The sequence below is a fragment of the Lethenteron reissneri genome, chromosome 45 (genome assembly GCF_015708825.2).
Source record: "Lethenteron reissneri isolate LAM-NWPU_2019-01 chromosome 45, ASM1570882v1, whole genome shotgun sequence".
Classification (NCBI taxonomy): Eukaryota; Metazoa; Chordata; class Hyperoartia; order Petromyzontiformes; family Petromyzontidae; genus Lethenteron; species Lethenteron reissneri.
The window spans coordinates 7328646-7356060 of record NC_083823.1 but is presented as its reverse complement, the minus strand read 5'-3'; the positions used below and the strand labels follow the sequence as shown (position 1 = coordinate 7356060).

Below are 27415 nucleotides of genomic sequence, written 5' to 3'. Positions count from 1 at the left end.
CGCCCCCCACCCCCCCATCACCCCGCCTCTCCGAGCCGCCATTGCCCGTCTCGGCTGCCCACTGTCCCCTCCCCCGCCGTCTTTGTTGTCGCTCTGGGCGCTCCGTCACTCGCGGCCACCACCGAGAGGGGCACCGCCGAGAGGGCCGCCACCGCCACCACCGAGCCGGGCACCGCAGGAGACGACGCAGCCGCCGGAAACCCGAGCAGAGAGGTGAGCGAGATGGCGTGAGACACACGCCGCACTGTACGCGCGTGTGCGGCCACAGTGCGTCGCGCACTGTACACAGCACAACGCACTGTACACAGTACAACGCACTGTACACAACACAACGCACTGTACACAGCACAACACACTGTACACAGCATCGCGCACTGTACACAGCATAGAGCACTGTACACAGCACAACGCACTGTACACAGCACAACGCACTGTACACAGCATCGCGCACTGTACACGGCATAAAGCACTGTACACAGCGCACTGCACACAACGCACTGTACACAACGCACTGTACACAACACTGTACACAAAACAACGCACTGTACACAGCATAGAGCACTGTACATAGCACTGTACACAGCATCGCGCACTGTACACGCACGACGCACTGTACACGACACTGTACACACCCGCACGGCGCACTGTACACGCACTGTACATACCAGCACAGCACACACCGCGCACTGTAGCGCACTGTACATACCAGCACAGCACACACCGCGCACTGTACCGCGCACTGTACGCTTATTAACAGCGGCGTCTCGTGTGTGACTGCAGCTGCGTGTTGTTGTACACCGCCGACACCACCGCCCACGGCTGCGAACGCCTCTTCTCTTAACGCAGTTTACGCACTTGCGCTATTGTGAGCGCACGTACAGGTACATCAGTCTGCGCTGTGTGCCCTGCAGTACACGAAGCTACATTGAAAGTGCTGGCAGTGAATACCCACTGCCCTATGCAACGTCGCCCATTCAAACGAGCAATGCGACTGAGCCAGTGGTGTGAAATTCCACAATCTGAGACTACTCACAACATAGTACTAATGTTATCGACCTCGGGAACATGATGTCTCATTCGTATTTATGGGTCGTGCCCATTGATTGCATCGTTGTACTGCAGCGGTCTGTCGGAGTGGACACTGCTGACTGAGAGCGTGGGGAGTGAAGTCGAAACATCCCTTGGACACCGAGACGTGTAAGTAGCATCACTCTCTGAGTCGGGGCTCATTTTGTGAGCGAAGTTATGTTTGATTAGATTTTTCCGTAGCAATTGAAGTAAATTGAGTGGTTGACATGGTGCAAAAATTGACGGCTGTTTGATTAATTTTTCTTGTGCGGTTCTATGTTTTTGCGTTCGTATGTTAGTGACCGTGCTATCCTGTTCACTTCAATTATCATTTGGTTAAATTGGCTTTGTTATAGTAGGGTTTTACCCTTTTAAACTGGTACAAAACTGACACCTTTATACAAGGCATCATGTTTGCAATAACCACAACACAAGAGGTCAAAAATGCAAACAAAAAGTAGCAACTCTGATAATGATAATAATATGCACTGTCCTTGAAGTTGATTGGTCCACACCCGAGACGGCTTTCTTTAGAGCTTAGTCCCCATTGGTGTTGGACCAGATGACACCATTTTTGACTACTTGTGTTGTGGTTATTGCAAACATGATGCCTTGTATAAAGGTGTCAGTTTTGTACCAGTTTAAAAGGGTAAAAACCTACTACTATATTTTGCCACTGGTAAAAGAGATCTCATAGTGGCTTTGTTGTGTTTTTGTTGCCCTCCGATTAGCACGGTTGGCTACGAACGGTGCGAAAGATGCTTAACGTACAAACAAAATACAGTAAAACCTTGGATTGCGAGTAACTTGGTCTGCGAGTGTTTTTTAAGACGAGCAAATTTTTTACACAAATAATAATTTGATAAACGAGCGAGGTCTTGCAATACGAGCAGTACGTATACGCTTTGTCTGTCGAGCGTCACGTGATCACAACTGAGCCGATGGTTCTTCTTTCTGGGTAATCGTCTCCCATGCTCGGTCTCAGTCGGGGATGCCTGTGTACGCATTAAACTTGAAATTACTGTTGAGTGCAAATTATAGAGAGGGCCACTAATGTGTGGTGGAGCCATAACCTCTGCTTAATAATCCACTGCATTGAGTCTGGGTAGAGTGTTTTGAAGAGTGAACATGTGCATCAGGTTGTTTTAGGCTGTGGGACAATGTTGCAGAGGGCAATGCAGCAAATTCCAATGTTGAACTGTTTTTTTTTTACCCCCGTGTGGTGAATTATGGTCAAATAACTCCCATGACCCACACGACGTGGCATTGCCCTCATCCATAAGTGACTTGATGAAAGGGCCGTGCCTGTTTATGTAGAGGCCCCCTGCACATTCATAAAGCCAGAGCCATCCGTAGGGTACACTGAATCGGGGGTGGTATGCCCTGGGCCCCGCGCTTTGGTGGTGGGGGGGGGCGGCACGCTACGACGTCACGGTGTCGGGTGTAATACTTCCGGTTTAGTTCGAAGGTGTCGGGGGGGGGCTCAATCGGGCCCCGCGCCCCCCTATGGACGGCCCTGCCCAGACCATACGCTTGGTGTAGATGTAGTGGCATAGAATCGGTCACGTAGCAGCATAGCGCTGGCTGCTGGCAGGGAAGGGGATCTGCAGCTACAGTAGCCCTGCCTGACAGCAGGTCACGTGATAGACCAGAGAGGGATGTAGGGGAAGGGTCACGGAAGGGTCACATCGAGAACCCGCTAGAAGGTTCCAGAAGGGGGCGTGGCTGGGGGTGGAGCCAGGCCACGCTGACAGTAAAAGAGGGGCCAGGGAGGGAGCTCGGGGCTGTCGTGTGGAGTGGGGGGGGGGGTCCCGTCGTGCTGCTGCTGGAGTCTTCACCGTCGTCTCCGTCTTCACCATCTCGGAGTCGCCAGTCAGGCGGCAGTCCACCAGCTGCCCTGGTTGACTGCCGCCTGACTGACTGGGAACCGTAGTCACTAAGTGTTCACTGTCAGGCCGTGTTAATAAACAGTGTGCCTCCTATTCTTCGTGTCTCCGAGTCGGTCACTACATATACACAGCTTCCCATGTCATTCTCTTTGTTGAATTTGCAAAAAATACCCCCAAAAATATGATGCCTCATAACGTTTTTATAAAGTCACTGGGTTCTCGCATGTGTGACTCAATGAGATTTAATTGGCGTGTGCTCATACATGTGTTTGCGTGTTTGTGTGTTTACAGGACCGCCGTGCCACGTGTAATCATGAGCCTAAGCAGCGATGAAGTCAATTTCTTGGTTTACCGTTACCTCCAGGAGTCGGGTGAGTATGGGCAAATGGGCTCTGCAGGGTTTCCTGGGAAGAAAATAATTCTCATGGTAGATACAGGGAGGGGTCTTCCATTCCATGCATAGGGATGTTTCCACCAAACAGGGGTCTCCAGGACTAAACGCACGACCCCCCCAGGATGGACTGGGGGGGTCTCTGATGAGGTTACGCGTCAGTGGGCTCAGTAAGATCTCCCAGCGTGAGCGGTTTATTTCCCGGCAGCTGCGTACCCATACCCAGCAGCATGGGGAGAACTTGGCAACGCATTTAATGGCAATGCGAAGTCTGATACCAGTCATCTTTACGGTCTCCCCGGTTCAGCCTCTAGGGCCTTATTTCCATCATCAGCTCATTCTGTGTCACACTTCAGGTAGCTGATTCTGCACAAATTTGGCAGTAGACCGTGTCTGGCTTGAGCCATGCTGGGGTACACAGTGCACATGACGCCACTCACCCCAGTCAGGTTTATTATACATGGAGCACCGCCAATACGGTTTACCAACACGTCTACTTCCCAGTCATCACGGCCCCAAGTGGATTCGCGCCCGTAACAATTGCCACCTGCCCTGGTTCAGACACAAAAATTGCTTGGGGTTTTTTGTTGTTGCTCTTGTTGGCACTTTAGCCAGACCCTGCCGACGTTGACGGGTCAGAACGCGCGAGCGTTGAAACGAGCCGCAGGCATCTCGACCCACGTGTCGTGGCGCAGGTTTCTCGCACTCGGCGTTCTCCTTCGGCATGGAGAGCCGCGTGAGCCGCGCCAGCATCAACGGCGCCCTCGTGCCGCCCGCCGCGCTCGTGTCCGTGCTGCAGAAGGGCCTGCAGTACGTGGAGGCCGACATGTCCGTCAGCGAGGTTGGTGGGGGTGGTGGGACGGTGGTGGGACGGTGGTGGGCGATGGTGGTGTTGGTGGGGGTGGTGGGTGGGGGTGGCGTTGGTGGGGGTGGTGGGTGGGGGTTGCGGTGGTGGGGGTGGTGGGTGGGGGTTGCGTTGGTGGGGGTGGTGGGCAGCGGTGGCGTTGGTGGGGGGGTGCGCATCCTGTGCCTTGGCACCACGTGTCTCATGATGTCACTGTAATCGCGTGATCAGTGTGGGAGTGTGTGATGCATCTTTTTGTGACTGTGATCAATGTGTGACTGTAATCAATGTTCGAGCACGTTCTGTAATTTCCGTTAGATTATTGACATTATTTAGCTGCTGAGTTTCCACATTAGCCACTTTGTTGAGCCTTTGTGGCCAGGTTACTTTTGTAAAAGAAGCTAATAGCTTAGTGGGGTTTACCTGGTAAGATGAAAAGTAAACCCGTAAAAACAAAGTTTTTCACTATAAATCCTTTATATGCGTGGCATCGGGGCGGCTCGAGTCCTCTCGTCCTCTGGCTTGAGATGGCTGCCACCTATGGGTCAGATGATTGTCTGGCAGCATTAAACAATTGGTACTAAAAGATTTAATTTTTTTCCCCTAAACAGTGTAAAATTTAGGAATTTTTTTCACGAAAATGCATTGTCACGCACAACCAGTCTGTGTGCAAAATGTCAGCTCGATTGGATCACGGGAAGTGAGTTAAAAAACGACCGAAAGATTTGCACGGTCCTAAGCAAGCAAGCAAACTTAATATAAAGGATTTAAAAATAGTTTAGTTTTTTTTTAAATATATATTTTAAAGTGATTTGTTTACATTTCTTATGCTTTGTACTCCTATCATGTTTTTGTATTGTTGTAATGTTCTGACCGGCCCCTACTGGACATCTGTGAAAAAGAGCTTCATAGCTCTTCGGATTCCTGCAGTATCAATAACTATTCAGATTCTGAATGTGGGACTATGTGATCAATGTGTGACTGTAATCAATGTGTGGTGATCAATATGTGACTGATCAATGTGTAACTGTAATCAATGTGTGGTGATCAATATGTGACTGTGATCAATGTGTAACTGTAATCAATGTGTGGTGATCAATGTGTAACTGTAATCAATGTGTGGTGATCAATATGTGACTGTGATCAACGTGTGACTGCAACTAATGTACGACTAAATTTCGATTTAAAGCTTTCGTGACTGCAGGGATTCATCTTTTTGGTTCTTTCGGTAAAGTCACGTAGAAGTGAAATAATGAAATAATAAAAATACAAAATAATAGTGAGAATTGTATTTGATAATGTTTTATTTTTATTATTTTATTATTTCCCTTCTACGTGACTTTACCAAAAGAACCAAGAAGAATAATGTACGACTGTGATTAATGTGACTGTGATGAATGTACAATAGTGTTGACTATAAGATTTCATTAATGTTCTGCAACATCAGTCTATCAGTGTATAACTGGGTTTAAATTCCTGCACCGAATATTGCTGCTTGCTCACTACCACCTATCCCTCGTTCCTAAAGCAACTCTGCTAGGCTCTTCCTGGTGTTACTCGGCATGTAAACAATATCATCGATGCCATTTTGAGAATATCCAAACTTGCACACATTTCTCAAACATTCATAACTTTATAAACAAGTGATGCCACCATCTCCCACTAAAATAAATATGTTCAGTCATTTCAATAGCTCTGCCTGGAAAAAAACAGAATGTCAGAGCTTTAAACAAGGTTAAGTGGAACATGTCAGATAATAAAATTTAAAGGGTAACACTTGAGTACACTTTACCCAATCTCTTCTGAAAGGTTGAGGCACCATCCGTTCCATTTGTTACTTGATCTCAGCCCCATCACCCTTCCTTCGCATGCCTCACAGCACGCTTCTCTCTCGCTCCCTTCCCTCCAGGCACCGAAACCATCGTGCAACCCCACGACGAATGTCAAGGCCCATGTCCACTCGGCTAGCCAATGTTCCTTCCTTCATTTCAGTGCTTTGGGCATCTCTTCACATCCTCTTAATAATTATTTTTGTGCAATTACTCAAAGCACATGGTGCTTACTACACTTGTTTTTTTTTTCTCGTTTTTCCTGCTGCCTCTTTTGACCTGTTTAATTAATTTTCACCAGTAAAGAAATGTTACTGGTAGGAACCTCCTGGTTACACCAGCCCACAGGGGATTATTCTGTCCGTCAGTCTTGCAGGGAGGGGCTGGGTGGGGAGGGAGGGGCTGGGTTGGGAGGGGAGGGGCTGGGTGGGGAGGGGCTGGGTGGGGGGTGGGGGGTGGGAGGGGTGGGGGTGGGAGGGTGGGGCTGGGTGGGGAGGGGCTGGTCACCCCATGGTGCCCTTATAAAACTCAACGTTTAACCTACTCACGCCGGCTTGTGCCCGCCCTCACAGTCGGCCATATTTGCGGAATACACCACGCCGCCGTTGACCCTGGCCATTGACCGAGCAACCCAATGTTCCTACCAGCTCCCTCCGCAGGAATGTGTTTAAACCGAGCATATATTGCCGTGGACTGCCATGCTAAGAATACACATCATTTGGTTATGCTGCTGCTGTGTTGGCAGTGGTGCTCAAGCAAAATCCACAAATAAAACTCAATTCGTGTGCTATGAAGAAGGATCATTGCCTGAAACGTCACTTATTATATATTCTTTTTTATTTTAAGGCCTCCGTGTTATTGCTAAAAATAGGGCATCTGATTACTATTGATGTAAAAAATATAGAATAGGCTAACGAATACCATTAACACTGTTGTTAAATCTGCTTACAACTGTTAATCACGCTGAAGATGTAAGCACCATTGCACGTGTGTTGAGTAAACACACGGTTAGCGCGCTGCGCTACGAACCCCGCGACCTGAGTTCGATTTCCATTTTGGGCTTCCACCTAGGTCGACTCAGCCCCAAACTAATACCTGCTGCGATGTGTAAACCTCCACTTTGAAGATGAAGGTGGCTGGATGAGGAGCTGGCCACCCACCCCCTCACGTGCTGCGCCTGCGCCGGCCTTCATAACTGCTACTCGCTCAACAGCACTCTCCCCTACCCACTCTTGAAGGCTACACGGGGGATCTCTGTCTTTGCATTAAGCACAAACGCGTTGCTCGACGTGTCCCGCCCACTCCAGGACGGCTCTGCGTTCCGCCCCATCGAGCTGCTCTCCCTGGTGGACGCCGTGATGCCGGCTGTCGTGTCGTCGCGCCCCCACGCCTACCGCCCCAGCAACCAGCAGCCGGGGACGCCCCCCAAGAACGGCGGCGGCCCCCCGATGAACGGCGTTGACGACTACGGGGCGCACGCTCTCGGCGGTGAGCGAGCGAACGAACGATACGTGGGTGGTGGCGAGTGGCACGCTGCGAGCGTTGCCTCTCGCGTTCCATCACCGCAGGGTCGGCCTCGACGCCGATGGTGCCCGATGGCCCAAGGCTGGATGATTTAGGTATTGATGAGGCGGGTGACGAAAATATTTGTCAACGAAGTGGGTGGTTTTGGATTATTGTGAATTGTAATGTTGTGGTACGCTCGGACCTGCAGGTGTTAGTCTCCTCTTAAGCTCCGTGTGTGTGTGTGCGTACATGCTCGTAATTATTGTTGGGAGTGGTAGTGCAGCTGTTAGCGTGCTGCTCTACGGATAAGGGCGACCCGAGTACGATTCCCGCTCACGGCCAACATCGGTGATGATTTTCTGAACCGATCCTGGGCCTCCCCTAAGTCGACACAACCTCAAATGAGTACCTAAAGGGGTGCGTAAACATCTCCACTGGGGAGACAAAGGCGGCCGGGCATGGTGCTGGCCACCCACCCCCTCGTGTGCCGTGCCGGCCATCATAGGTGCTCGCTAACAACACTTGCCCCAACGGTCTGTTCAGGCTATACGGGGGATCTCTGTCTTTGTGTGTGATTGCCCTACGCTGGGTCCTTCCCTGCACCCGTTGCCACCTGTGCGCTCGTGCTGCCCCTCCACCCCTCCAGAGCCGCTGGTGGATGGGCCCGACGAGGGCTCGGTGCAGCTGTTGAACAAGGTGTCCGTGCTGCGCTGGGCACGAGTCCGAGGTGTTCATCTGCTCCTGGAACCCGGCCCTGGACCTGCTCGCCTCTGGGTACGATTGGACTTTACCGCCACGCGACTCGTGAGATCTAGCGGCAGTGTTCTTTCACAGACGAGTGCCTGGCTGGCAGATAACACGGGTGTCCGTGATGTCACAGGTTACCCGATGGTGCGCCACAGTGGTGAGAGGGGCGCCATGGTGGCGAGGTGTTAACTGCCTCGCCTGGTATACAGGAGGTCGTGGGTTCGATCGCAACCCTGACGCCAGGTGTATATTTGGAGTTTGCGTGTCTCTCTCTCATCATCATCACGGTGGCTAGGAGATGTTAACTACCTCGCCTGATATACAGGAGATCGTGGGTTCGATCGGGACCCTGACGCCAGGTGTATATTTGGAGTTTGCGTGTCTCTCATCATCATCACGGTGGCTAGGAGATGTTAACTACCTCGCCTGGTATACCGGAGGTCGTGGGTTCGATCGGGACCCTGACGCCAGGTGTATATTTGGAGTTTGCGTGTCTCTCTCATCATCATCACGGTGGCTAGGAGATGTTGACTACCTCGCCAGGTATCCAGGAGGTCGTGGGTTCGATCGGGACCCTGATGCCAGGTGTATGTTTGGAATTTGCGTGTGTTCTCTCCGTGGTCGTGGGGATTTTTCTCCGGGTCCTCCGGATTTTCTTTCCACATTTTAGAAACGTGTGTGAAGAGTATTTGCTGCTATAAATGTCCACGTGATAAGCCACTCCGTTGAGCTATCATTTGTGGCCAGGTCGCTTCTGATGAAGAACTGTACGGCTCAGTGGGCCTCACCTGGTAAAATAAAAATAGTTCAGTTTGGTTTGGTTCATCTTTCTCAGCATGTCGGAATCTTTCAGCATTTTTAGGTTGAATTATGAAACATAAAAAATTAATGTTTACCTGCAAACTACGTGGAGTGGAATGAAAACAAATGTCCCAATCCTTTGTTTTCTTGAAATTGTAAATTTTTTCATACTTGCATATATTGGCGGGATCAAAATGTACTTTATTGGAATGGAGGCTTATTTATAATTATTGAATCGGTTACCGTTGTGTGTTTGGAAGACTCGTGGCAGGGCTTACGTTGCGTGAACTACAGTTGAAGAATGTTTAAGCTAATCTTTATCCTACGAGAAACACAGCAGAGCACAAAAACAACACCGAAAACGTGAAATACAATTACCAGAAACTGATATGGCGATAATGTTCAAATGTGTTCGGAGTCGGCGCTGGAAGATGTGTCGTATATCAAGTTTCTGTTTCGAAAATTGACCCATCGGGGCGTCATATAAACGTTTTAAATGTGGATTGTCGTAAACCAGACCGTCGTAAACTGGAGACCTTTTTTAAATTAGCAATGATAGTGTCGCGTTTGTTCACGTGACAACTTTTTCAATTTGGCTATCGGGTGGAGGAGGGCGTACGACACACATTGCCATTTTACCCGCATGGCGATCTGACCCGAAACTCACGTTTAAAAACGTCGCACGGACATAGTGGCTTAACCAATACATTTTCACTTACCGGAAATTAACACCTTGACATGACATCATTGCCGTGCCAGGTCAGGTGACTCTACAGCGAGAATCTGGGATGTGCGCGAGGGGCCGGGAGGGGCGCCGGCCGAGGGCTCCAGCCAGCTGGTGCTGCGCCACTGCATCCACGAGGGCGGCCAGGACGTGCCCAGCAACAAGGACGTGACATCGCTCGACTGGAACGTGCGTGTGGCCGCCGCGACCTCTCTCGTTGCCGGATGGTGGCGCCCCCGGTTTGCGCCAGTCGCCTGGCGATGCTGGCTGTAGCCGCAGAGCGCTGGGACGTCGTATCAAATTGATTTAGATTAAAATTAACCCGTAAAAACAAAGTTTTTCACTATAAATCCTTTATATGCGTGGCGGCTAGAGTCATCTCGTCCTCTGGCTTGAGATGGCTGCCACCTATGGGTCCGATGATTGCCTGCCACCATTAAGCAATTGGTAATTAAAATACAAAATTTTTTTTAAAAAGTGTCAAATTTTGGAAAAAAAATTTCACGAAAATAAATTGTCACGCACAACGAGTCTGTGTGCAAAATGTCAGCTCGATTGGATCACGGGAAGTGGGTTAAAAAACGACCGAAAGATTTGCACGGTCGTAAGGTGCGCAAGCAAGCAAGCAAGTGAACTTAATATAAAAGATTTAAAAATGGAACACTTGGGCACCGCTGTATTGGAGCAGTGATAAAGTGTCATGTTCGACCACGTGACGGCTTTATCAACTGCCTGTGTTAGGTGGAGGAGGGTGCACGACACACATTCTATTAACGCGATCTGAGCCAAATATCAATTATGAGTCGTGTTGTTTGATGTTTGTAGATCGCTCTCCAGCATCACCGGTACGCCGAAGCAATGATAGTGTCGCGTTTATTCACGTGACAACTTTTTTTTATTTGGCTGTGTCGGGTGGAGGAGGGCGTATGACACACATTGGCATTTTACCCGCATGGCGATCTGACCCAAAACTCAATTTCGAATCAATCGGCTGTTTGTTCTTAGAATGAAATAGTTCTGCTTATGAACGTGGAGTGGAACAAGCAACTCAACACATGGATCAACAAGCGAGACATTGGATTTGATATGTTGTGTTGCTGTTCCAAACATCAGGTCCTTGTCTATGCAAGAGTCCGCGCGAAAGAATACGAAGATTGCAACCGATATTCTTTATATTTGTCTCGACTTTTAATTGATTTTTGTAAAAAAAAAAAGACATTCTAAGCTCATGCAGGAAGCCATTTGTCTTTGTTAGTCGGACCCTCGCGTGTTTTTTCACAACTATTTATTATCGCTCTATTTGTGCAACTTGGTGTGTCCGGAGAAAACCCACAGATTTTGGTGTAGCGTGCGGTGGTGTGTCGCAGAGGATTCCTCTCGGCGTGATGAGCTGACCTCGTGTGCTGCTAGGCACAGACGTGTGCGGTATGCGCGCCGGTGAGGCCGAGACCTCTGCTGATCAATGTGTGTCGCTGTGTTTGTAGAGCGAGGGAACGCTGCTGGCCACTGGCTCCTACGACGGGTTTGCCCGGATCTGGACGAAGGACGGTGAGTTAGAGACGATTGTCCCCAGGTTCGAGGCCTGCCCGGATCTTCCTTTTTGACCCACTAGCCAACCAAACCCCGTGACCCACTTCTACAACGCCAATTTTACCTGCAACTTGACCTGACCCACTTTCATTAGACCCACATCCGCAACACAACCCAAAGCTTGGAATGTTTTTTGTTCAACAACAGTATCCGTCTTTGTTTGGACGCTAGGTTATTTTCGCACTGTCATGTAAGGTAACGTATACAGAAAACATAATTGTGTTGCTCCATCGTGAATATGACGCGACTCGCACCGTGTGTCGTAATACAATGATTAGAAGATTTTCAATTGGCGCCATTCTAAAAACGCGACGCTACTACCAAGGCGCTACGTTTGGCAGCCTGGTATAGTCCGCTGGTCATGTTGCAATGTGTTTTTTTTTCTTCCCGAATCGAGTAATTTCTTCATTCATGTCATGAGACATAGACGGACATGCCCAACCAGTGAAGATACAACCTAAATATGGTGGGGGGGGGGGGGGAAGTAACTTATGATTAATGCCAATCCACTGGATGAAGCCAAACGCCACACAACAGATAACACACTTTAGAATTCCTCGTGCACAAACGCCCGTTGCGTTTGTGTTACGTTGCGTTTAGTTCGAGCAACCGCTGCCGACTGACCTCGCCTCCATTCGTTCCCAGCTAAAGGAGCCCCCTCTCCCTCCTGTTCAGCAGTCTGGAAGCAGCCGAGTCTGGCCCGACAAGTTGTGTTGCATGGTGATGCAAGACTAAAGCAGGAACTTTGTATCTGGTGTGTGTGCGTGTGTGTCTCTGGGGAGCGGTAGCTTGGCGGTTATTGCGTTGCGCTGCGAACCCGGCGACCCGCGTTCGATTCCCGCTCACGGCCAACACCAGTGACGATTATCTTACCTGATCCCGGGCATCACTTAGGTGAAATGAGTACATAATGTGATGTGTAAATATCAGCATTGGGGAGACAAAGGTGGCTGGGCATGGTGCTGGGAACGCTAGCCCCTTGTGTGCCATGCCGGCCTTCATAGATGCTCGCTTACATTACTTGCCCCAACAGTCTGTTGAAGACTAGACAGGAGAGGTTTGTGTTTGTGTGTTTGGCGGTTGTGCGGAGCGGGGGTGAAGTTTCTAGCGCACTGTGCTATGAACCCGGTGATCCGAGTTCAATTCGAGTTCATGACTAAACAACAGTGGTGAATATTTGATGCAGTCCTGGGCCTCCCCAAAGTCAGCTCGGCCTTAAATGAGTACCTTGTGCGATGTGTGAACATCAGCACTAGCGAGACAAAGGCAGCCAGGCTCGATCCAGGCCACGCCGCCACCTCGACTGACATTCTGGCCTTCATAGATGCTACTAACAACGCCTGCTCCAACAGTCTGTTAAGGCTGTACGGGGGACCTGTGTGTGTCTTTTGTGTGTCTGTAGGTAACCTTTCCAGCACACTGGGGCAGCACAAAGGCCCAATTTTCGCCCTGAAGTGGAACAAAGAGGGGAACTACATCCTGAGTGCCGGCGTGGACAAGGTGAGGCCTCGTGTCTCCCCCACTATAGCTCTACTCGGCAACACAGGATGCCTACGATGACACCACCTAAGCCCTGGTGAAATGTAATTGGTGTCAACTTACAACTATAATTCGTGACTTAAGTTATGAATACACTTAGTGAATGGACTACATATTTTTCAATTTAAAGCTTTCGTGACTGCAGGGATTCATCTACTTGGTTCTTTCGGTAAAGTCACGTAGGAAGGGAAATAATAAAATTATAAAAATAAAACATAATAAAATAAAAATTCTCACGACGTTTCGGCCACAAGCAGCCGTCCTCAGGTGAAGAAACAGAGCTGTTTTATTATTTCCCTTCTACGTGACTTTACCGACAGATCCAAGAAGATGGACTACATATGTACTCCAAATACTGCAGGCATTTACAGTTATATCACTTGAAACCAAAGTGAGCGCATTATCTCATGTTCACATTACTCATGCCATGACAATATCGTCAATGTTGCTTGAAAACGCTTGTGAAATGATAACCGAGGTCTCCTCGCCATTGGAATGTAGAATTTCCAGCGCTGGCTCATCGCTCGCGTAGTCTCAGGGTGGGGGAGGCAATTCCACACGCACCCACGTGAATTACTCTCATAATGCCGTCAGAAATCTACACTGCCCGCCCAGTCTGCGAGATGCCTGCAAACAAACGACCCGTTGCGGGACATTTTCAGCGACGATGCGTAAACGTAAACACGCGTGAATGATTGGAGCGTGTATGTGCGTGTGTACTGAACTTACTTTGCACTTACGTAGCCAACCGTGCTAATTGGATGTGTGGGGACCTAATCGGAGGTGCGGGAAAGTGCACGAGAGGCGGTGTGGACGTGAGCGGTGTGAGACTTGGTGGCGCGTGCCGTGTGGCTCTCTCGCCCCTCGTTCTCAGACGACCATCATCTGGGACGCACAGACAGGAGAAGCCAAGCAGCAGTTTCCCTTCCACTCGGGTAAATCCTCGCGTGCCGTGAGCACGCCGCCAACGGCATCACCATGCGGTGCCGGAGACTTCATCACTCCGACCTGTTCTCCTGTCACCCTAACTGCACCATCGCTTTTAATAACCCTACTCTTTATTTTAAGCACTATCTTATTTACAATTTGTGAAGGTGCTATGTACAATATATGTAAGATAAGAAACGATAAATTGTGTTTATTTACTAATCTGTTATTATTTCGATTTAAAGCTTTCATGACACAGGAATTCATATTATTGGTTCTTTCTACGTGACTTTACCGAAAAAACCAAGAATATAATCTGTTATTATTTCACTTGGTGACCTCACTCCACGTGAGCTGCTCCAAATGCCCCAGGCATTCACGGTTGTATCACTTGAGGCCAAAGTGAACTGGCACCACCTGATGTTCGCATGACTCATGCCACAATATGTTGAAAAAACAATAGGCTTTACCCTTTACGGTGATAATACAGGAGGTGTTAAGATGTTCGAACACCACATAGACACCTATTGCAAGGCATCATAAAGTCTACGTGAACTCCACATACTTGTGGTAAAATATGTGCACAACAGATGTATGCATTGTCTTGGAAACTGATTGGCCAACACCAGAGACTGCCTCCTTCATGGCCTCACCAGTGTTAGACAAGAGGACGCCAATAGGCAATCTGAACACTTCCTGTATTTAGATTTGAAGTTTTCGTGACTGCAGGGATATCCATACTCTTTGGTTGGTTCTTTTCGGTAAAGTCACGTAGGTAGAAAATTAAATTTAAATAAAATTCAAACAATTGTTTCTTGCTGTGGTTGTCCCACCTGATGACGGACGCTTGTGTTGCGCCCGAAACGTCGTGATTTAATTTTAATTTATTTTATACCGACGTGACTTTACCGAAAGAATCAAAGAGTACGCCTCCTGTATTATTTTCAGAAAGGGTGAAGCCCATTCTGTTTTAATCATCTTGATATCGGCAATGTAAGTATCAATGTTCCTTGAAAACGTGCGTAAAATGATGAGTGAGATTCCCTCGCCGTGGGAATATGAAATTTCCACCGCTGGCTCAGGGGGGGGCCTTAACAAGTCTGAATTTCAGTAAAATCCTGCTTGGGTCGTCGGACCAATTCTTCTTGACCAAAGCTCACAGCCGCCACTGGCAGCCAGCGAGCGGCTGTGAGCCGCCCAGCTTGGCGACACCTCATCTGCGCTCACAGTGCAGCTCCGCCAGATGCCTCAACTTGAACCTCGTAGCATCCAACTGTTGCCGCGTTCCCACGACCACCGGGAAGTTTGCTGGCTCGGCGCTCCACTCGGTTTCGCTGCTCGGCACGGGGTTCCAAGCGGCAGCCCTGCCGTGCCGACCCGGCCAGCAGGCGGGCTCGGCGCACCTGCTCGGTGCCTCGCGTTGGTAGGGAGGGGGCGGCACTTTTTCACCTGAGCTAACCTCAGAATCGATCGGGGTCTCGGCTGCGTTTCGGCGAATGTCAGGGCCGCACGTTTGAAACAAAACAAAAACACCTCGGACAATTGCGAAACTTAACATATTTCAGCTTAGAATTGACTAACTTCGCCGTAGCTTCCGTTAAATGTTGTTAATGACTTAAAAAAAAATGTCTTCTCTCCTTTTTCACGACACGACCGTCCAGAGTAGCGATGGGAAGGGGGGGCGGTGGGGAGCAGAGCCCACGGCCTTTTGGCCTGCGAAGCGTCGGGGGGTGGAGGGGGGGAGAAGTGAAACCAGTACCGCGGCGTGGCTGTTGTAACATCCGAAACGCCGGCCTCCGGCCTCCTTTGTCGTCTCCCGTGTTCCTCGCGTTGCAGCGCCTGCGCTGGACGTCGATTGGCAGACGGACGACAGCTTCGCCTCGTGCAGCACGGACATGAGCATCCACGTGTGCCGGCTGGGAGAGGAGGAGCCGATCCGGACCTTCCGGGGGCACACGGTGCGTGGTTAGCGTGGTTCGCGAGTGCCGAGCGGTCGCGCGTTTTTTGCCGTTCATTACGGGGGTTTGCGGTGCGAGTCCGCACGCCCGCCCCGGTCAGTACTGTGGGGGGGGGGGCGTAATGTCCGTAATGACGCCACGCAAGCCGGCTGCCGTCCCATCACCTGCTCCTTGCCTCAGCTGTTTTCTTTCCATCGTAACAATAATAATGCAGTGGGAGGTGGCTTGGGTGGGAGTGAGTGGGGAGCGGTGGCGTAGTGGTTGGTGCACTGCGCTACGAACCCGGCTACCCAGATTCCATTCCCGCTCATGGCCAACACCAATGAAGATTGTTTGATCCGGTCCTGGGCCTACCCGAGGTCGACTCAAATGAGTGCCTGGTGCGGTTTGTCAACACTCGCCACTCGGGAGACAAAGGCGGTCGGGCGTGGTGCTGGCCAACCATCCCTTCGTGTGCCGTGTCGGCCTTCATAGGTGCTCGCTAACAGAACTCGCTCCAACAGTCTGTTAAAGGCTATGCGGGGGATCTTTGTCTTTGGTAGGGGGGGTTGGAATTCACTTCTAAGAGACAGAGGCCCCAATCCTCTGTGTCCTGGCTTTCGAGCGACGCTCGGCCTCCGCGCCTCAAGCGTCACGGTCATTTACGTCCGTGATATATCGCACGCACGTGACATCACAGTGACATCACAGTGACAATGACATCACAATGACATCACAATTCATACGCAGCCGTCTGTTTTGTGGTGGACGTTCCAGTTCCCGCAACGTCACATATTGACCAAGAGCAGACCACATTTCCTGGGGTCACGGTCTGAATTTGTCAAATTTCATAGGAACAATCTCCCTACAAAATACTTAAGTGAGAGATAACTCCCCCACCCCCCCCCCCCCCCCCATTGGTAGGCAACAGCCGTTTATAATGTAAATAAGCAGACAATACTCCTTAACGTATCCGTCTCCATGTAAAATAATTAATAAATATTTGGTACATAACCCGTCGGCTACAGCTTTCTGGGAGAGCTTTAAGACGCACCTATTTTTAAGTGGTGTTTTCTATTTCTTTAATATATATATTTTTTCGGTTGGGTGTTATGGGTGCGAGCCTGCATGCAATTTTTTTATGGTCATACATGACAGCACACGCATGTTGCCGATTCATCACTGTGCACACGTGTGTCTGCGTGCCGGCGTGTGGAACAGAACGAAGTTAACGCAATCAAGTGGGACCCCTCGGGGACACTGCTCGCCTCCTGCTCTGACGACATGACTCTCAAGGTGCGCACACGAACACTCTTTTTTTAAAGTAGGTGGCATCGTAAAACCCTTGAGGTCGGCGACTCCAGGTGCTCGTGACGGCTCTTGTCAGAGCGCCTCGAGCCAGCACCGGCGAGGTTCTGAGTTCACAAACCCAGGAGCTTCTCATTTCCCCAGCCGCTCAAAACCTGGCCCGAGTCACGTCCATGTCACTGTGGCCCCTTGGTTTTCACAGCAGGTCTGTGGAGCCGTAGCCAGTAAAGCTTTCCGTGCCTTGGCCTCGGAGCTTCCTTTCTGAACTCTACGTCCCCTGTGGAGGCCGGCCCAACCCTGGATATGGTTTTAACGTCGTCACGGGGTCAGCGGAGTCTGGTCCCAGATTGGTCCCAGACTCGGCTGGCCAATCTTGGCTCTGATATGAGTCTGGGACCAGCTTGAATCTGGGACCAGCTTGAGTCTGGTTGTGGATACATGGGAACAGTCGGACCTGATTAATCAAGCTTGCCTACTTAAGATGAACAGTCTAATATTCATCGAGCCGACTTAACCCAACCGAGAATGTATTATTTAACACGGATTTACGTTTTTGCACTCTGCATTATTTACATGACACAGATATTTTTGCTCCGATTTCTCTATGCTTTATTGCTCCACTTTATTTGATTGGTTTTGCAATTGTCATATCGGTGGCCCAGGTCACTCCAGCAACTGGAGGTTCTGTTCTGGTCCCTTTTAGTTCTTGCCTGAGTTAAACAACACACCACCTTGGCCTGTCCAAAGTGTTGTCGATCACCGATGTCTGCACAGAAACCTCTTGGGTTTTTCATTCAGCCCAGTGAACTTCTTGAGAGGTAAATATGAATGTAGACTCGTGTGCCCGCTGATCGACATCATCTGGTGAACCCATGCATAAACTACATTATTTCTATTTTATCAGGTAAGGCCCACTCAGCTATGTAGCTCCTTTTCAGAAGTGACCCTGCCACAAATGATAGCTCAACGAAGTGGCTTATCACGTGTAAATGTATAGCAGCCCAAAGACACTCAACGGATGATTCTAAATGTGGAGGGAAAAACCGGAGGACCCGGAGAAAAATCCACGCGACCACGGAGAGAGCATGCAAACTCCAAATAGGGTCGGGATCAAAGCCATGCTCTCCTGCATGCCTAGCAGGCGAGATAGTTAACATCTCACCACCGCATCTCACGGAGCATCATCCCTGGGACTCGCAACGTTGAGCACGTCACGGCCGTCTAATGGATTCTCGCGTTGTAGTTCACCTGCTGAAAATCACGCACTCGGCCCTGTTTGCCGCAGCGTCTCGCCAGCAGCTGCTGCCCGTGGTTCAGGTCTCGTGTAAGGGGTCTGCTCCACGAGTTCTGTCTTTACTCGCCGCCTCTCTTTTTAGAAGCAAGCAGCAAACTAATCACAGCTATCGAATGTTATTATTTAATTGACTATGGGGGGTTGGGGGGGGGGGGGTGTTGAATAAGTGGTGTGCATTAACTTATTGCTGCTACACAAACCAATTCAGTCAACCTCCCCACATTTTCTCCAAAAGTGGACTCGCCTTTGCTTGCTACTCAACGTTTCTGTGCCTCGGCTTCTTGAGTTTCCATTTCAGTTTCTTGGTGTTTTCCCAATTTGTATCCATTCGTGCTCCGACTGACTTTGGAACCCTTTGGGGCTTGACGTGTACGCGGGACCACTCTGACCGCTCTTCACATCGCCAAGAAGCGTCCTCCAACATCGGACAAGAGGTGGCAGCTGTCCATTTGACCGCGGGGCACTTTGATCGTCCTCAGATCTGGAGCATGAAGCAAGACACGTGCGTGCACGACCTGCAGGCCCACAGCAAGGAGATCTACACCATCCGCTGGAGCCCAGGCGGGTCACACTCTGGCCACCCCAACAGCGGCCAGATGCTCGCCAGGTCTGCGTCCTCTCGAATCGGAATCGGGATTATCTATTTCTTAATTTGGAGCTTTCGTGATTGCAGGAATTACTCTTTGGTTCTTTCGGTAAAGTCACGTATTTTATCTTTATACGTGACTTTACCGAAAGAACCAAAGAGTATTATCTATTTCAACTGGAGGAACCCAATGAGCTAATAAGTTATCTTTCACAGACGTCCGGTGTAGACCAGCGGGTCCAAGCCTGTGGTCGGCAGGCCACCGTTGGCCCACGGGGCTGTCGAGAAGTGGTCCGCAGAAACCGTTGCGGATCAGTGTCGTGATTCATAATTGTGATGAATTATTAATTTGGTTTTTGGGTTGGGTCGTCGTGTACGACACACTTTTTTACGTAAGTTAACTCGAAGTACTGATTATGAATAACGATAAGTAAAGTTTTAAACGTGAAACTATTTCGCCCGATAAATTGGTGCTTAAAAAATTACGTCTTCAGCAGGAATTGATTTCACCGTGGAATCTTCACTGGAAGGTAATCCCTCATTTCACGCGGTAGTCGATGCGTCCCTGAAAAGTGCCACGTTAATTGAAAACGACGCGTTCAGTGACGAATGACCAAGTTTCTGAATCCCATTCGCGCACTGTTTGCTCGGCCTGCAGCCAGGCAGTGAGATGGGGGTACGCCGCCGCATACCGGATCATTCCGCGGGGGTCGTCGAGGAGTGGTTCGCAGGAAACTGTTGTGGCCCACGTGATGTAATGCCTTGGTTTTAGTTGGAGGGTTAACGGTGGTCTGCGGCTCTAGAATGATTCATCTTCTTAGTTCTTTCGGTAAAGTCACGTAGAAGGGAAATAATAAAATAATTAAAATGAAAACATTATTAAATAATTCTCACGACGTTTCGACTGCAACACAAGCAATCATCATCAGGTGTGAAATCCACAGCAAGACACAAGCAATCATCATCAGGTGTGAAATCCACAGCAAGACACAAGCAATCATCATCAGGTGTGAAATCCACAGGTGTGAAATCCACAGCAAGAACAATTTCTTGCTGTGGATTTCACACCTGATGATGAATGCTTGTGTTGCAGTCGAAACGTCGTGAGAATTTGTATTGTTTGATATCTATATTATTTGATTATTTCCCTTTGTTTGATATCTATATTATTTTATTATTTCCCTTTGTTTGATATCTATATTATTTTATTATTTCCCTTCTACGTGACTTTACCGAAAGAACCAAGAATACTTAAATATGTAGTTGGTGCGGTGTGTAAAAATCAGGCAGCCGGGCATGGTGTCGGCCCCCCACCCCCTAGTGTGCCACCGTGCGCTAACAGCACTTGCCCCAACAGGCTGTTGAAGGCTACATGACGGGGATGATCTTTTTGTTTGTGCCACGGTGGCGGTGGCGGCGGTGTTCCCGCAGCGCGTCGTTCGACGCGACGGTGCGCCTGTGGGACGTGGAGAGCGGCACGTGCACGCACGTCCTCACGCGCCACACGGAGCCCGTGTATAGCGTCGCGTTCAGCCCCGACGGGAAGTACCTGGCCACCGGCTCCTTTGACAAGTGTGTACACATCTGGAACACGCAGGTGAGGCCCAGTGTGAGAGAGGCCATTCTCTGGTGGGACACAGAGCTGGAATGAGGTTACGCCACCGCGTCCTGTATCATTCCGCATACTGCATCGTACCGCTCGACCGTGCAGCTCAAGAACGTAGTTTGTTGTTGACCGCTCGGATCGTGCGCCTGTGACGCGTGCGTTCACCGCGTGCGTCGGTGATGCGTGTGCGTGCCACGCTTGTGAATGTGCGTGTGTAATGTGTGCCTGCCTGCCTGCCTGCGAGCCATATGTACCGGTGCGATTTTGTGTGTGTGTGCATGCAATGTGCGCGTGTGCGATGTGTGATTGCGTGTGTGTGTGTGCATACAGACGGGCTCGCTGGTGTACAGCTACCGGGGCAGCGGCGGCGTATTCGAGGTTTGCTGGAACTACACGGGAGAGCGGGTCGCGGCCAGCGCCTCTGACGGAACGGTGAGTGACGGTGATTAGCCAGGGCTCCACTCACTCCCAAATCCACTCACTCACCCCCAGATCCACCCACTCACAGATCCACTCACTCACAAATGCACTCAATCAGGGCTCCACTCGCCCCCAAATCCACTCACTCACCCCCAGATCCACCCACTCACAGATCCACTCACTCACAAATGCACTCAATCAGGGCTCCACTCGCCCCCAAATCTACTCACTCACCCCCAGATCCACTCACTCACAGATCCACTCACTCACAAATGCACTCAATCAGGGCTCCACTCACCCCCAAATCCACTCACTCACCCCCAGATCCACTCACTCACCCACAAATGCTCTCACTCAGGGCTCCACTCACTCACATGTCCACTTACCCAGAGATCCACTCACTCGGAGATCCACTGATTCACAGATTACTCACTCACAGATCCACTCACTCAGGGCTCCACTCACTCACCCACAAATGCACTCACTCAGGGCTCCACTCACTCACATATCCACTTACCCAGAGATCCACTCACTCGGAGATCCACTGATTCACAGATTACTCACTCACAGATCCACTCACTCAGGGCCCCACTCACTCACCCACAGAGCCACTGAATCAGGGCTCCACTCTCTCACAGATCCACTTACCCAGAGATCCACTCACTCGGAGATCCACTGATTCACAGATTACTCACTCACAGATCCACTCATTCAGGGCTCCACTCAACGATCCACTTACACACATAACCACTGACCCACAGGTCCACTCATCCACAGCTCCACTCTAGTGTGCGGATCTGTATGTGTGTGGACCTGTGTGTGACTGAGTGGATCTGTGAGTAAGGGAGTGGATCAATCTCAGTGAGTGGATGTGTGAGTGAGTGGATTAGTGTGAGTGAGATGATCTTTAATGTGAGTGCATATTTTGTCTTTACTTCAGCCACTAATGCATTAATTAGTGGACTGCCAATTCTGCAAATTCAATATTTTGTTCATTATTTTTGGAATCCAATTCTCTATTGTGAACACATCCACCGTCACAACCACCATCACCACCACCCCACCACATCACATTCACTGCCCAAGACCATTGTCATCATCATCTTCACTACATCCACCATCCGGAGTTTGAAGTGGATCACGAGGATGGGGTTAATTTAATGGAACTCACCGACAGGGGGCGAGACAGGGCGCAATGTATGTCTGTTGAACTTCGTTCGCACCGTATAGATCCAACCGGGTTAATCGGCGGTGCGGTGGAAGGATAACAAACTAAACACAAAAAGCAGTTCCATTTTGATTTGAAGCGTTCGTGACTGCAGTAATCCATACTCTTTGGTTCTTTCGGTAAAGTGACGTAGGTAGAAAAAATTATTCATAATATAGGTTTTTGGGTCGGATCACGTTATTTATAAATGTGTCGTAACCCTCCACCACCCGACACGGCCAAATAGTAAAAAATGTGTCACGTTTTTCAAAGGACAAAATAATTCACATCTTTAGCCCACCGGTGTGTTGAAGAGAGAATCAACAGCATTTAAAAATTTGAGTAGTACGACGTTTCGCTGGCAATTACAATCAGCTTCATTACCAGCGAAACGTCGTACTACTCAAATTTTTAAATGCTGTTGATTCTCTCTTCAACACACCGGTGGGCTAAAGATGTGAATTATTTTGTCCTTTGAAAAACGTGACACATTTTTTACTGATTGGCCGTGTCGGGTGGTGGAGGGTTACGACACATTTATAAATAACGCGATCTGACCCAAAAACCTATATTGTGAATAATATTGGTCGCGAAAGCCTGCTACGTATTAAACAGAAAAAATTATTTAAGAAAACAACAGCAGATACATTTTTTTATCTGTGCTTATATAAAGCCACAACAGCAGATACAATTTTTTTTCTCACCTGAAGATGGCCGCTTGTGTTGCGACCCAAACGTCGTGTTTTCTTTTGTTATGTTTACTACCTACGTGACTTTACCGAAAGAACCAGAGAGCACAAAAAGCAGTTCCAAAGAAATGAGTTTTCAGTCGAGATTTAAAAGGAGGCCGGGTAGCAGCACCCCTGGGAGGCTGACAATGTCTCTGTTCACGTTCCTGTCTCTCCACGTAATAATAATAATAATAGGAGAGCCACACTGAGCCATGCGACTCTGTTGAAGGGTGTCCTGCATTGCTGGGTTGATACTGTAAGATGTTTCCAGCTAAATGAACGATGAGTGTTTATAGCGGGAGGAAGCTGAAGCACCCGGAGAAAACCCACATCTTGCGTGAGGGGGCAACGCTCTATCCCCGTTCTTAAAGACAGATTTGCGAAGGAGATACATTGTCTGCTTATATTTGTTCAGTATTCTTATTGTTTACGTTTTCAGAAGCATAAATTGTGTAAAACCTTGAAGCAGCAGCAGCAACTGCTTGGTCACATTTCGATTTAAAGCTTTCGTGACTGCAGGGATTCATCTTCTTGGTTCTTTCGGTAAAGTCACGTAGAAGGGAATTATTTTATTATGTTTTATTTTTATTATTTCCCTTCTACGTGACTTTACCGAAAGAACCAAGAAGATGCTTGGTCACAGTTCTCTGACGGCCACGCTTGCTGGGGTATTCTGCGCGGTTGGCTTCTTCTCCGTAGGGCCGATGTTGCTGTCGAGCAACGGCTATTGTTGTACATTGGGGGGGGGATTAATGAGTGGGATGATTGCGGAGTCGGGACTGGCGGAGTGGTGCACCGAGTCGTTAAATGTTCCTTGTTGCTCTGCCGGGTGGTGACCACAGCCTGGGTAACGATTCGCCGTCCTCTCTGCCCTACCTCCACCTTCCGTTTCTTCTTGGCAGGTGTGCGTGCTGGACCTGCGGAAGTAGCCAAACGCGACAAGCCCTACGACCCGGCGGCCCCACACGTTCCCAACCACACGAGCCCTACTCCACCCCCTCACCACACCCCCTCTCCACCCATGGCCCATCAAGGTCCATGCCTTCCCGGCTTGCTCAGTCGCGCGCGCACCCCCCATCGTACAACCTTTACCCCGACCCGCCGCTCAAACGCTCTCTTTCCGTAGCCTTTATCGGCAGCCTGTGGCTTCGTATTCGCCGATAAATGTTCCACTCTCGACTTTCACGAGGTTTAAGGTCGTGGCGACCTCTCTCATAACGGGGTCGCGGTCGGTAAAGAGTTGCGCAGTCGTTACGAACTTTCTTGCCGTAATCTTTAGTTGCACGCGTTGTGTTTTAAAGTGGCGACTCGCGCCGTGGTACTGGCAACGTAGTCTGTCCGCTGTTGCGAGTGACATTGTGGGATTTTAAGGTCCTACTTCACGGCGGCAAACGCCCGCTGCGCGATGAGAACATCGCTCGGTGGGGCTCCACGATCAACTCTCCCGCTTGCAGCAGCACCGACAGTAATGCTGCTCCATTGTTTCACAGCACATCGCCTCTCCTCGACTATTCCTATCATCCTCACCCACAATATTATTCGCGCTTACCCACAGATTGCACCTCCGATTAGCACGTACATACAGATAAGTGAGCCCGAAAAGTGGTGGCTAATTCATCCTTATTATCCACGCTTTTAAGGTGCCGATACACACACGCACACAACTTCCCCGTGGTGCAGTGGTGGTGGTGGTTCTTTCGGTGCTCCCATTGGGCCCCAGTGCTAGTTCCGGTGCTGGTCCCAGCGATCTCCCTGTGGTCCCGACCGCCCGACGCCGACTCGCGTGGTAATGCCCAGCGGCCACGGAAGTGGCGGCGTCCGTTTACAGCGGCGAAGTTGATAGCCACAGCGCACCCGGACGTTTGCCACGGATTCATCCCCTTAGTCCGCATTCATCCACTGCGCCTCTGCATGCAGATAAGAGGGAGGAAATTCACGCCGTTAAGACGAGGGACATCACGCAGATAAGCCTGGGACGGCTTAATCAGTGCAATTGCAAAACACGAAATCGAATTACATTTGAAAGAAAACGAGAATGTACGCATCAAGTTGCGCTGATGTTGAGGCGACGTGGATCGTTTGGTTGATCGCGACAATCCACAAGTTCGACTCGTCGTCGTCGTCATCGTCACTCTCTCTACGTTCGCTCGGCACCGTGGCAACGCCGATGGCCGTGCGAGCAGCCAGGAACGCCGGCAGAAGTCCCGAGAGAAGTATTTTGAAGGCGGATTGTTTCGAGTAATTGTCGTCGTGTTCAGTCCCGTTGTCAATCCAGTGCAGGACGAAAGGCCTCTTCTCCCCCGTTTGACCATACCTCACCGTGCTGGTTCGGTGTGGTTTGGTGAAGGGGAGCCAAGAATACTGTTGAGATTTGACGCTCGCCACTGATCTGCTTTTACCGTGGGCCGGGATTCAAACTCGAGTCACGGTGCCACCGCCACCACCCACCCGATGCGCCACCCACCGCACCACACCACCGATGATTGCCGCATGTTTAAAGCCACGCTGAACCGTCCTCTGTTGAGGGAGAGAGGAGGAGGTCTGTGTGAAGTGACTCAGAGACGTTAGTTCTGTTGTTTCTTTGGTGTCATTTTCTGTATTTCAACGTTGCTCTACTGAGCTTGGGGTGTGTGGCTACATCTCATGTCTTGACTCGTGTTTGGTACTGCTGAGATATCACTTTGGTTTAAGATGTGAGAAAAAAATCAGTGACATTCTGACAACACCGTCTTTATTTAGGTTAAAGTCATCTTAAGTCGATCCGATGTAAACATCTAATGATAATTTTATATGCAGCTTCAGGAACGTAAACTACGATTCATAATTCGTTTATTTTGGGGTAGATCGTTTGGGTACAATACCAATTTATTAATTGTAACCCCCCTCGTCCCGAAAGCCAATGCTTCACCTGCATGGCTATCCTGATGACGTCACGGCAGCCACTTAGCTTCTGTTAACGCCTCATGATGCAGGGGGGCGTGATCTCCAGCGAAACGTCGGACACGATTGTCCATAAGAATTGGTCGCTTTTTCGACAATCGGCACATTTGCCCAAGATGTGACAACTCGATTGGATTGCCCCTGCCAGGTGAAGGGCTGTCGTAACGACTAAAGTGTTTGACATCAGAGCTGCGATCGCTACATGACGACGATCTCGCCCAGGCGTCGGCAGCCTGCGGGTTGACTCTTTGGTTTCCCCCTTGAGGAGGGCAGCAGTTTAAAAAAACAACTAATTCTTAAACGTTATTTTACGTAAAGATAGTTGATTAAATATGGCAGGGAACGGGTTACTGGAATTTGTTGGTGATAAGAAAATGTACAACAGTCAAACTATTGTTAAAGAATAAGGGGGGGAAAAACTAAATTGACGCAGCTTATGCTATCACCTATGTTGTTTAAAGTCCTGATGTGTGTTGTCATTCGCTGCGTACCTGCTGCGTTTGTGTTCAAGTAGCTCTGCGTGTGGTGCGCTCTCCAACTATTCTGGTCAAGACAAAAACAAGATAATTCTTCTTCTTGAAAAGGTTGCCGACCCATGCTCCAGGCCAAAATAAACCGTGACTCGTATTCGACGAGAGTACAAAAACGAGTCGTGATCACGCATGGAACTTCGTATCTGTCAAACGTGGCCACCCCAAAACCACCACTGCCATCACCAAACTTCCCACACCTCCCCCTCCCTCTCCCCGCTCACAAACGACAGTGAATGTTGTCCCCAAACTCTTGAAGGCCCTGGCACCTGGTTCCCGAGCCAGGGTTCGCTGGCCTCCTCCCATCGCACACAGTCGCGTGCACAGGCAGTCCGTGGGGAATGGCGGCGTCTAAAATTGTTGTAAATGTTAAAATTTTTGTCCTTGAAAAAAAAATACTTTTTAAAGAATCTCCTCTCAGTGAGTCACTTTTTTGGAAAGAAACTTGACTGTGAACGTAGACTTATACAGTACTGTATATGTATTATTTTAAGTTTATAAAATGTGTACAGTGTAAAATGTAAGCTTTTGAAATACACATTTTGAAAGCGAAATAAAAAGCATGGAGTGAGTGCTGTGTCTGCGATGAGTGTGTGTGTTTCTAAGAGCCCGTGTCCATTCTCAAAGATGTCCCCCATCGTGGCCATCCTTACAATCGGCTCTGTGAAAGAACGCGAGAACTTGCTCGTCTGTGGGCAATGTTAGTCTATGGGCATTAGAGTCTATGGGCAATGTTAGTCTATGGGCAATGTTAATCTATGGGCATTAGAGTCTATGGGCAATGTTAGAGTCTATGGGCATTAGAGTCTATGAGCAATGTTAGAGTCTATGGGCATTAGAGTCTATGGGCATTAGAGTCTATGAGCAATGTTAGAGTCTATGGGCATTAGAGTCTATGAGCAATGTTAGAGTCTATGGGCAATGTTACTATATGGGCAGTGTTAGTCTATGGGCAATGTTAGTCTATGGGCAGTGTTCGTCTATGGGCAATGTTACTATAT

The 27415-nt window shown here is 49.5% G+C and overlaps 1 protein-coding gene across 1 annotated transcript; it reads left to right on the top strand.

Annotated features, from left to right (window-relative positions):
• Positions 1-23: 23 nt before the first annotated feature.
• On the top strand, positions 24-26986 carry LOC133353947 (F-box-like/WD repeat-containing protein TBL1XR1-A). The gene is given in 18 exon segments (XM_061570476.1): positions 24-213; positions 781-881; positions 1123-1197; positions 3249-3328; positions 4044-4189; positions 7329-7509; positions 8174-8238; positions 8240-8301; positions 9835-9988; positions 11284-11347; positions 12792-12889; positions 13803-13863; positions 15692-15813; positions 17014-17088; positions 18874-19001; positions 20412-20577; positions 20917-21018; positions 23847-26986. Coding segments are annotated over 15 exon segments (1509 nt in total). The 5' UTR covers positions 24-213; positions 781-881; positions 1123-1197; positions 3249-3270; the 3' UTR covers positions 23874-26986.
• The last annotated feature ends 429 nt before the right edge of the window (positions 26987-27415 follow it).